Raw genomic sequence first — 12,444 nt, 5'->3', positions numbered from 1 at the left:
GCCTGCCTTGAAATATGAACTTTACTAGTTCAAATGTTATTAAAACACAAACATGAGCTACAAATAACTCAACATTAAATATTGAGGCTGTGGAAAATGAAAGATTGTATTGCATTTAATTGAATGAATGATAAAAAATAGAGAAGTCAGTTTAGATTATCAAGACATGTTTAGATTATCAAGACATGTTTAGATTATCAAGACATGTTTAGATTATCAAGACATGTTAAGATTACCAAGACATGTTTAGATTATCAAGACATGTTAAGATTATCAAGACATGTTAAGATTATCAAGACATGTTAAGATTACCAAGACATGTTAAGATTATCAAGACATGTTTAGATTATCAAGACATGTTAAGATTATCAAGACATGTTAAGATTATCAAAACATGTTTAGATTATCAAGACATGTTAAGATTATCAAGACATGTTAAGATTATGGTGTCTGATATGATAATTAATATATCCTATGTGTTAACATGTCCTTTATATAACGGTATCTATGGCTTAATTAAGCTGATCGTTTTTTTATTAATTGTTTCGTGTAATAATTGTTTACACCTTCATATAAAGTCTGGTCTGAAATAAATGTACATGCTATCAAGGCTGAGCAATGACAGACTACGACATTTATGGCATCAAGAAAGTGACAGACTACATCATTTATGGCATCAAGAAAGTGACAGACTACGTCATTTATGGCATCAAGAAAGTGACAGACTACATCATTTAAGGCATCAAGAAAGTTACAGACTACGTCATTTAAGGCATCAAGAAAGTGACAGACTACGTCATTTATGGCATCAAGAAAGTGACAGACTACGTTATTTAAGGCATCAAGAAATGTGTTTGACCCATGAACTCCTGAAAACATATAACTGTGCAAAATGAATTCTCTGGTTTTGTGTGTGTTGATGAGTGTATATATAGTTGGCCTGTAGCTGAGTACAGGTGTGGAAGGCTGACACAATATTGAGGAATTGTTCACCTGCTGGTAATCTTAGGCAGGGCTACAGCTATGGGACTCGGCTGATACAACACAACACTCATTTACATTTAAGTGCAGAATTACACGCCTTGGTTACATCTACACCAGCGCTTTCCGCAGACCCACATCTCTAGGGTGAGATCTCGTTTCTATTTTCTGGAGACAAACAAGCTAAAAATAGCTGAAGTATCCAATCTTAGATTCTGTGTACTCTGAACAAGGGACGGCATAATGGCTTGGCATGCTATCAAGGCTGATCATACTGATGTTTGTAACCCATAGGTATGAATTTCCCAGAATTCCTGATTTGATCGAGGGACTTCTCCTATCTGGCTTTCTTACAGGCCATAGAGCCATAGTCTCTTAGCCTCAATAACTGTTGGGGGTTTGAGCAGGTTTGAGGGGGGATTGTCCATGTAGCTTAGTGCTTTGCTTCATCTAGATGACATATAAAATCATTGCCAGTAGTTCATAGGCAGTTCTTGCTTTTCAGAGTGGATTTTCTGGCGTTGGCACTAAGCTATTGCCATAAATAATGATCACAGGCAAAAGCCGTCAGCATTGAACAGGTGTGCAAATTGGATTGCCAGTGTCCATTATAGGATAGATTTGCCACGCACAGTAACATGGCCTCTGATTGGTAGGGATTTTCATATTGAATGACTTTATGTGCAATTAATGATAGCAGCTCATTGATTGGTTGAACATGAGCCAGTAATTCTTGTCTAACACCTAATGGCTGGTACTCAGAAAATTGACATTGATGGTCTTGCCCTTTTCAGGTAGAGATTAGTGTAAATCTGCAGAAAATGACACAGTTTAGTGCTGGCAAACAACTACACACATGCTGGAATTCTTCCTTGAATTTGAAAATGACACAGTTTAGTGCTGGCAAACAACTACACACATGCTGGAATTCTTCCTTGAATTTGAAAATGACACAGTTTAGTGCTGGCAAACAACTACACACATGCTGGAATTCTTCCTTGAATTTGAAAATGACACAGTTTAGTGCTGGCAAACAACTACACACATGCTGGAATTCTTCCTTGAATTTGAAAATGACACAGTTTAGTGCTGGCAAACAACTACACACATGCTGGAATTCTTCCTTGAATTTGAAAATGACACAGTTTAGTGCTGGCAAACAACTACACACATGCTGGAATTCTTCCTTGAATTTGAAAATGACACAGTTTAGTGCTGGCAAACAACTACACACATGCTGGAATTCTTCCTTGAATTTGAAAATGACACAGTTTAGTGCTGGCAAACAACTACTCACATGCTGGAATTCTTCCTTGAATTTGAAAATGACACAGTTTAGTGCTGGCAAACAACTACACACATGCTGGAATTCTTCCTTGAATTTGAAAATGACACAGTTTAGTGCTGGCAAACAACTACACACATGCTGGAATTCTTCCTTGAATTTGAAAATGACACGGTTTAGTGCTGGCAAACAACTACACACATGCTGGAATTCTTCCTTGAATTTGAAAATGACAGTTTAGTGCTGGCAAACAACTACACACATGCTGGAATTCTTCCTTGAATTTGAAAATGACACGGTTTAGTGCTGCCAAACAACTACACACATGCTGGAATTCTTCCTTGAATTTGAAAATGACACAGTTTAGTGCTGGCAAACAACTACACACATGCTGGAATTCTTCCTTGAATTTGAAAATGACACAGTTTAGTGCTGGCAAACAACTACACACATGCTGGAATTCTTCCTTGAATTTGAAAATGACACAGTTTAGTGCTGGCAAACAACTACACACATGCTGGAATTCTTCCTTGAATTTCTAATAGTGTCATCAAGTAATTAGCTCAATTTTTTTTCAGTGATAGATGAAAACTGTGCAGTTTCCAATATTTCAACTAAATAATATGTCTACACCGTGGGAAGTTTTTTTTCTTTTCTTTAATTCCTTACATTTTAGTGTGTTGCCATGCAAAGTAACATGCACCAACATGAACTTGTAAACCTGTTAATAGGATTTGCAGTGGCTATCTTCAATTCTTTACACTTCTAGATATATACTCACCTTACAGGCAATGGCCTGTTGCAGCTACACATTTAATATAATTGTTGAACTTATTCTTTCTTTGATTCTTTCATAAGTCCAGTTTTCATTTAACTTTTTTAGTAATACTTGAAAGGTTAAAATTCAAGTCCTATCTGCTCCATATAGAAGTGGTCATCATGGCTCAGCTGGGAATGTGCTTTTTTTTCTTTTTTTTTTGACTCCTGATTAATATATTGTACATGTACATGTATATGGCAAATCAATAGAAACATGGTATTGAATGGCACAAATCTTATGAAGGATAAGTATACCCAGTCAGTGTTCCATATCGCATTCGGTATTTTGCCACTGTTCCATGTTCTAGATTTAATTAATGACCTGTTTTCTGCGTTTTGTCAGATAATGTTACAGGTTTAAATATATTGAGTTTACCATATGTTTTCTAGTTTGTTCATTCTTGATGTTCTACATATACACTCCTTGCTTCAGATTGTGCTTGTGTGCTATGTTTTAAATTGGGATAGTGTTCCATGTTTCATATTGTGTCAGTCTTTCATGTTCCATATGGTGTGAATGTTCCATGTTTCACAATGCATCAGTCTTCCATGTTACATATGGTGTGATTGTTCCGTGTTTCACATCGTGTTGATGTTTCATGCTTCAGATGGTGTGAATATTTCATATTTCAGATGGTTTCAATATTCCATGTTTCACATTGTGCTCCATTGTACACATTGTTTCATGTTTCAGATGGTGTCCGTGTTCCGTGTTTCATATCATGTCATTGTTCCATGTTTAACACTGCGCCAGTGTTCCATTTACATTGCATCAATTTTCCATGTTACAGATTTTGCTAGTGTTTGGGAAGGAGGATGCTCAAAGTGACGGGTTTTGGTGGGCGGCAGGAAGGCTTGGATACTGCTGTAACATCGCTCGTAACCCTGAGAGCGCCTTGGAGTGCTACCTCGACAAACACCACGATGTTGTTATTCTTGATCATCGCCATACCAAAATATTTGATGCCGAAGCTCTCTGTCGGTGAGTCTGATATAGTTATGTTCTTTGATTTTTATTCTTACCTGCAGCCGTACTGCAGATCTGATTATTTTACAGGTACTAATTAAGTACATAATCAGTGAAGTATAGAATTTTAATATTTGGGTTTGGTTTATTATTCAGATAGATTGTTGTTGTACAAGTTACAAGTGAATTCAGATTTCACTGGCATCTGCAAGTTAATTGGTTATAAAGAACAGACAGATGTATAGATTATTACAGGCTCACCTTACACCTGTCTCTAGCAAGCACACATTTGATAGTGTGGCCAGTGAGGTCATGTAGGGAACTTAGTCTGTTCTTTATAATAGGTATTGTAGATGTTCAAACCATTCAGGTTTTATGTGAGGTATTAACTACATGTCTTGATAAACATCTGAAAATCACAGATTCTTGTGACTTCCTGCAGTGTACCCTTCCTTGTGAAACTTTGAGAATCCGTAGATAATAAATGTTTGACACAATCCTTAGGGAGGGCGCTTTGTGTATTCTGATTTCTCACAAAAACAAGTCAGGATAGGTGATGGTAAATACAGAAGTTGATTGCAAGGCTTGTGTTGGTACTTCATGCAATTTGACACCATGTTGCTGAGGATGAAAACAGATATGTTGTTTAACGTGTCAAAACCACCAGCGTCTACATGCTTTTTGCGGGTGCTAGAAAAGGTAGGTAAAGTACAGGTATTTAAGTGTTGCTATTTTTGTGAAAAAAAATTGAACGAAGAGTTTTGGAGTCTTCCTCTTGGGTTATCTAACAAGTTTTGACAGATGTTTGAGAAACTCTGCCAGGTGAGTCAGATTGAAGATTGCTGGCGTCACACGTGTGCCTTGAATAAATTGGGCGTGGGAATGCCACCATTTGCCTAACCAAGAAAACAGCTCTACACAGATAGGAACAATCTGCAGGCAATGACCTGTTGAGAAGTAAGGGAATTATCCACGGAATGGGGTTCTTATCAGTCTGATGCCATCAATCACACAGACATTAAGAGAGACATGTTTGCCAGTTGTTGTTGAAAAAGCTATGTGAGCCTGTCTGTGATACACATACATCTACATGTATATGGGTGCTCTCCTTCCTAGGCTGCCCTTTATACCCTTTATTAAAGGGTTGATCAAAATTAATGTCAGGATTCTTAGACTACAGTGGAAGTGTACAAATAGCCCATTACTTTAAAAGAAAGTTAGACTGTTTTGCAGCTACTCCCCATTGACTACTGGTAATATCTTCTCAGGAGCAGAGGATTTTTTGTATTTTAGATCCTGATTATTGTTGCAGTAATAGCATGTAACGGTATGCTAACTGGAATGAGTGTTGATGAAATTTAGATTTCTGTGCATTTCGCAGAATTGTTACATATTTTCTCAACTATCGTTAATTCCACTTTTTTCTGAGGATATATTCAGTATATTCTGCTTGCTATTCTCTTGAAACATTTGTATCACGGATGGTAGTGTTAGCAGCATGATTCTCTAGGGCATGCACTCTTCTTCTTTCCTTGTCCCAGGCATTCAGCGCCTGACCATAATCTACTAAATTAACAGATACATAAACGATTGCAAGGTGAAGGATTTGGGTGCTGAGATAAGAGCAGTGTAGAGTGGGTCAAAGCGTTTATACTGCTCACCCAGCTCCACACGGTCAGGTGACCCTAATCTGTGGCTGAACAGTTGGATTGCGTCCCAGTATAAGTGGGCTCATTCTCTCAGGTAACCTGATGAGCATGGGGATAATGCCGTGGCTATAACAGCGTTCATGTGGGCATTCAGGCACAGTTCCATTCTATCCATCAGTCCCTCATTAATGCTTGCATATCAGCCTTTTATCTCGATGACGATGAATAAACCCTGGGTTGTTAGTGGTAGTAGCTTGACAAATTATGACACATTTTGCATTAATGGGAGTTTTGTGTTGTAAGAAACTCGTTCAGTGTACATCAGGAAGCTTGATTCTTGTCAGACATCAGCTTGTTCTTGTCAGACATCAGCTTGTTCTTGTCAAACATCAGCCTGTTCTTGTCAGACATCAGCCTGTTCTTGTCAAACATCAGCCTTTTCTTGTCAGACATCAGCCTGTTCTTGTCAGACATCAGCCTGTTCTTGTCAAACATCAGCTTGTTCTTGTCAGACATCAGCTTGTTCTTGTCAAACATCAGCCTGTTCTTGTCAGACATCAGCCTGTTCTTGTCAAACATCAGCCTGTTCTTGTCAAACATCAGCCTGTTCTTGTCAGACATCAGCTTGTTCTTGTCAGACATCAGCCTGTTCTTGTCAGACATCAGCTTGTTCTTGTCAGACATCAGCCTGTTCTTGTCAAACATCAGCTTGTTCTTGTCAAACATCAGCCTGTTCTTGTCAGACATCAGCCTGTTCTTGTCAAACATCAGCCTGTTCTTGTCAAACATCAGCCTTTTCTTTTCAGATATCAGCCTGTTCTTGTCAGACAGCCTGTTCTTGTCAAACGTCAGCCTTTTCTTGTCAAACATCAGCCTTTTCTTGTCAAACATCAGCCTTTTCTTGATGCCATGCACTACACCACTTGCTGACGACTAGTGGACCACTAGTACACCGCCAGCTGACAACCAGTACACCACCAGCTGACCACAAGTGCACTACTAACTGACCACTAGTACACCGCCAGCTGACCACTAGTACACCGCCAGCTGATCACTAGTACACTACCAGCTGACCACTAGTGCACCACCAGCTGAGCACTAGTTAGTGCACCACCAGCTGACCACTAGTTAGTGCACCACCAGCTGACCACTAATACACCGCCAGCTGACCACTAGTACACCATCAGCTGACCACTAGTACACCGGCAGCTGACCACTAGTACACCATCAGCTGACCACTAGTACACCGGCAGCTGACAACCAGTACACCACCAGCTGACCATTAGTACACCACCAGCTGATCACTAGTTAGTACACCACCAGCTGACCACTAGTTAGTACACCACCAGCTGACCACTAATACACCGCCAGCTGACCACTAGTGCACCGTCAGCTGACCACTAGTACACCGGCAGCTGACAACCAGTACACCACCAGCTGACCATTAGTACACCACCAGCTGATCACTAGTTAGTACACCACCAGCTGACCACTAATACACCGCCAGCTGACCACTAGTGCACCGTCAGCTGACCACTAGTACACCACCAGGTGTCAACCAGTACACGGCCAGCTGACCACTAGTACACCACTAACAGTCTGCACATGCAGCACATAAGCACATATACAGCTAATAGCAATGTGCAGAGATTGGCAGTGGACAGTACTCCTATTTTTGAATATCTTGAAGATCAATCCATATGCTGTCTTTTACATAAAATCTTCTTTTACATAAAATGTCAATATTACCCTCTGGCTATAGATGAGTATTAGCCTCTGGTTTTATATGAGTATTACCCTCTGGTTATAGATGAGTATTACCCTCTGGTTATAGATGAGTATTACCCTCTGGTTTTATATGAGTATTAGCCTCTGGTTATAGATGAGTATTACCCTCTGGTTATAGATGAGTATTACCCTCTGGTTATAGATGAGTATTACCCTCTGGTTATAGATGAGTATTACCCTCTGGTTATAGATGAGTATTACCCTCTGGTTATAGATGAGTATTACCCTCTGGCTATAGATGAGTATTACCCTCTGGTTATAGTTGAGTATTACCCTCTGGCTATAGATGAGTATTACCCTCTGGCTATAGAGGAGTATTACCCTCTGGCTATAGATGAGTATTACCCTCTGGTTATAGATGAGTATTACCCTCTGGCTATAGATGAGTATTACCCTGTATTACCCTCTGGTTATAGATGAGTATTACCCTCTGGCTATAGATGAGTATTTTCCTCTGGCTATAGATGAGTATTACCCTCTGGTTATAGATGAGTATTACCCTCTGGCTATAGATGAGTATTACCCTCTGGTTATAGATGAGTATTACCCTCTGGTTATAGATGAGTATTACCCTCTGGCTATAGATGAGTATTACCCTCTGGCTATAGATGAGTATTACCCTCTGGTTATAGATGAGTATTACCCTCTGGTTATAGATGAGTATTACCCTCTGGTTATAGATGAGTATTACCCTCTGGCTATAGATGAGTATTACCCTCTGGTTATAGTTGAGTATTACCCTCTGGCTATAGATGAGTATTATCCTCTGGCTATAGATGAGTATTACTCTCTGGTTATAGATGAGTATTACCCTCTGGCTATAGATGAGTATTACCCTCTGGTTATAGTTGAGTATTACCCTCTGGCTATAGATGAGTATTATCCTCTGGCTATAGATGAGTATTACCCTCTGGCTATAGATGAGTATTACCCTCTGGCTATAGAGGAGTATTACCCTCTGGTTATAGATGAGTATTACCCTCTGGCTATAGATGAGTATTACCCTTTGGCTATAGATGAGTATTACCCTCTGGTTATAGATGAGTATTACCCTCTGGCTATAGATGAGTATTACCCTCTGGTTATAGATGAGTATTACCCTCTGGTTATAGATGAGTATTACCCTCTGGCTATAGATGAGTATTACCCTCTGGCTATAGATGAGTATTATCCTCTGGCTATAGATGAGTATTACCCTCTGGCTATAGATGAGTATTACCCTCTGGTTATAGATGAGTATTACCCTCTGGTTATAGATGAGTATTACCCTCTGGCTATAGAGGAGTATTACCCTCTGGCTATGGAAGAGTATTACTCTCTGGTTGTAGATGAGTATTACCCTCTGGTTATAGATGAGTTACAGATGGTTATAGATGTGTTACTCAGACCTTTTCATCATAGATAAAATGACCCATGAACGTCATCACCTGAGCCAGTGGCAGTCCTGAGTCCTGATGGCACCAGTAAGTCTTTGTTGTTAAGGATTGAGTTAGATGATACCTAAATTTGTTCAACCACGTGAGGATACTGCATGTTTTGCAGTGATAAGATGTATATATGACTGCTTAATTTCGTTAGCATTTACAAGAAAAACAACGGAAAATGGAAATCTGTTTAAGCAGTGCTCTCTGTTGTTGGGTTCTGTGTGGTAAGAACTATAATAACTGGTGAAAAAAAGTAAGAACCTTAATTTTCACATTAAGAACCTGTTCTTTATATTCATGAATTTCAAAATAGTACACATCATGCATACATGTAGCAAAAGGTATTTTATGAAAAATTTACTTTGTGCTAATTGTGGTAATTGCCAATTTTTGCCAGGCTTATGTTACCTTTACGGCTACCCTAATTCCTCAACCTTTTGCATAGGAAAGAGCAACTTTCAGTGCAATGTATGCACATTTTTAATTTGATTTTGGAGACAAGACTACATTGGTTGGATTGGTCAGTATCCAGGCTTCAGAGGAAGTATCATTTTATCAGTCGTCACAGAATAATGCCTTCAGAATATGCTCAAATAAAATCATTGCAAATATGCGAAAAGGTTGAAGAATGACAGTACCTTTGTAATTACGTTTGTAGCTGTCTGTAGTAAAAATATCCTAGAACGATCTTTTGTTTTCAGAGGGTAACTTTACACGATGAATATTCTGTCAGTATGATAGCTCGCAAATGGTCACATGTACGCACAACTGGTAAAATACAACCTCTTTTGTCAGTTTACTTCAGTCAGAGTTTTAGTCTAACTATTCATGTAAATGCCACAGTGTAAAAGTTTATTTACCCTTTGCCATTGTTTTCTCTGATTGTTGATGCTTATCAGCTGTTATTCACAGACGCACATGTATACATCTGTTTTGAATGCATGGTGTGCATTGAGAAAGAGAATTAACACTAAGTTGGTTATGTCTTTAAAGCTTTGTGCTTAAGTTTGTTAGGAAGTCATCTAAAGTGCCTATGCACTAATCATATGAAGTACAAGTAGAATAGATCATTGTACATGGCCATGAATATTGATGTTTGAAGTGTGTAACTCAATCTTCGCCTCGGCTTGTGGGAATATTGTCACTTACGGCTGCAGTGTCTGGTGTTTGAAGCGGGATTTCCCAGTGGGAGTACACAGTTGTTATGACAATCATCCATGTCAGGCAGTTCAGGTGGAGAATGACAATGACATATCGGAGCCCATTTACTGGAACAGTCTGGGTAATTAATCTCTAGGTTTCTGGGTCATTAGGAAGCCTGGATAATCTCCCTTGCCTAATCCCTGAAGATATGCTCAGTTGACCCGTGGCGGATCGATCCTGCGCTTCCTTGTTATCGCCATCTTCTGACAAGGCCAAGCTGCCAGAACACCACCTGTTTACTACAGTGGCCAATCTTTTCACAGTGTGCTGCCAAATGTGTCAGGATCTACCAGTTTCTCATAGAAAAAGGCATCCGTTTTTTGCTCTACACGGGAAATACCATTCTTGATATTAACGATGTCCTTCTAACCGCTGGCTTGTCTGTTTCTCTGTCTGTATTCAGTTGTGGATTAATGAGACACTGTTTAGTTTTCAGTTGTAATTTGGACTTTAATTTTTAAGTCTGTGTTTAAAGTGCTGTAGCTTGTTGAGACTGCTATGCTCTTGACCAATGATGCTGTGTGCTTGAGTCCAGCTCTCGCTACTTCAGCTGCAACTGTTATATAAGTCAGGAGGTTTAGTAAAATCTTTCTGATTTGTTTAAGGATTTGAGTTGTTACTTAAGCATAATGCTAGTTGTTGGTTACACCATAGTGTGATGTTTGAAAGCCAAGTTAAAATTGTATCTATCGTTGTAGCCACGTTCTTTGTCCATAGTCGTGGAGCAGGCGTGAACTGATCACATGTAGGCATGTATCTCCAGCGAGAGGTTTCTGCTGTTTGCACTCTATAAAGCATTGATGCTCAACTTCAGGAAATCAGCTAAAATTTGACAGCCAAGATTAAATCTTCTATAAACCTAGATTGTTGATAGCATTTTTGTCATTGTTTTCTCAAGTTTAAAACCAAAATGACATTCAGAAAATGTTCTGTCTATTTGTTATTGAAGTGGTATGATTCCTGCTAGTTGGAAGTTAGCCAGCAGATAGGCCTTGTCTTATTGTCACTGTTGCTTTTGTACCGTCCATTGTCAGTATCAGAAAACAAATTTCAGAGACATTCTCAATACTTGATTAAAGGTTAAAAGTTTAGTTTTGTGTGAATATACTATGAATTCCTAAGTGACTTATATATGTCTGCACTTCATTTTTGTTGATGTATTCATGGAACAGAGAACGTTGAATATGGGATATTGACCAGGAACTATGATCAATCAAATAGTTCCATACACGCTAACCTGTGGACAGCTCGATCCTTTGAAACCATTTAGCCTCCATTCACCTCTTTCCTTGCCAGCTGTAAATTGGCACCAACCCAGATGGCAGATTAAAGTACCCACAAACCAGGTGAAGAGCTTGAACTTTTGTTCTGTCATTTAGTTTTGTACAACATCATTCGGGTCCTTAATTTCTTAATGGGTATTTGACATTTCAGGACAAAGTTAAGATTTCTTGGCATTTTCTGGCAGAGCTATACACTGAGCCAGCTTACAGAGTTCAGCACATTGAAACGAGCAGCTGTTAATCAAGATGGAGTATGGAGCACCCTCTCTGCCAGCTTCTTGGCAGTTGCCTCGCTTCTCCGAAGACGGGTTTTTTTTACCTCCTTTATTCATGGGAGAGAGCTGTCATTTATTGAAAGTTCATTGAAGTAAACCACAAAGACGCCAAATTATCCCTGAGAGACGTCTGACCTTATCCAGGCTGAGTACCTGCGTCAGGTTCTCAAGGATGGCTTAGCAGTCTTCTGCGGTTTTAGTTGCTGAGCAAACATGTGGTCACATAATTGTAATTATTATTTAGACATGTTATGTAATCAGACCATCTGCCCATGGGACATCTGCCCAAGGGACACCTGCCCATGGCACATCTGCCCATGGCACATCCGCCCATGGGACATCTGCCCAAGGGACATCCGCCCATGGGACACCTGCCCATGTGACATCAGTGGGGTTTCTCTCAGAATGATTGGATGGCAAGCCCTTTGATTGGAATTTAACCCAATCATCTTTTTCCTACCCATCATTATATGATGGCCACAAATCTGTGATATGATAGTGACAGACACTTACCTTGAAAATCTTTCATTTTTGGCTCACTTAATTGTGCAATATTGCCAAAAATTGTGATTCAGTCGTTGGTAAGCAATAGGTTTTTAGTACTCATCTTAGAGAATTTGTGATATTTGTGTTAATATTAACAAGAGAGGTGAAGTGATGAAGTTGAATCACCTTCCTCTCCTGTGCCATGTATCAGCGTTTACTGGTGCCTTCCTTTGGACACGTGAGGTGCAAGTTCAGACCTGGCCTAAGACAGTCCGCTTTGGCTA

General features: G+C 39.4%; 1 protein-coding gene across 4 annotated transcripts in view; it reads left to right on the top strand.

Annotated features, from left to right (window-relative positions):
* Positions 1-12,444, top strand: part of LOC135472889 (high affinity cAMP-specific and IBMX-insensitive 3',5'-cyclic phosphodiesterase 8B-like) — a 114,404-nt gene that overhangs the window by 70,299 nt on the left and 31,661 nt on the right. For all 4 annotated transcript variants that reach the window (XM_064752601.1, XM_064752602.1, XM_064752603.1 and 1 more), the window contains exon 3: positions 3,877-4,067. In XM_064752601.1, the coding sequence (XP_064608671.1) occupies positions 3,877-4,067 (191 nt within the window). The remainder of the gene's footprint in view (positions 1-3,876; positions 4,068-12,444) is intronic.

This window comes from Liolophura sinensis, chromosome 8 (genome assembly GCF_032854445.1).
Source record: "Liolophura sinensis isolate JHLJ2023 chromosome 8, CUHK_Ljap_v2, whole genome shotgun sequence".
Taxonomy (NCBI): domain Eukaryota; kingdom Metazoa; phylum Mollusca; class Polyplacophora; order Chitonida; family Chitonidae; genus Liolophura; species Liolophura sinensis.
This window is presented reverse-complemented; position numbering and strand designations above follow the sequence as displayed.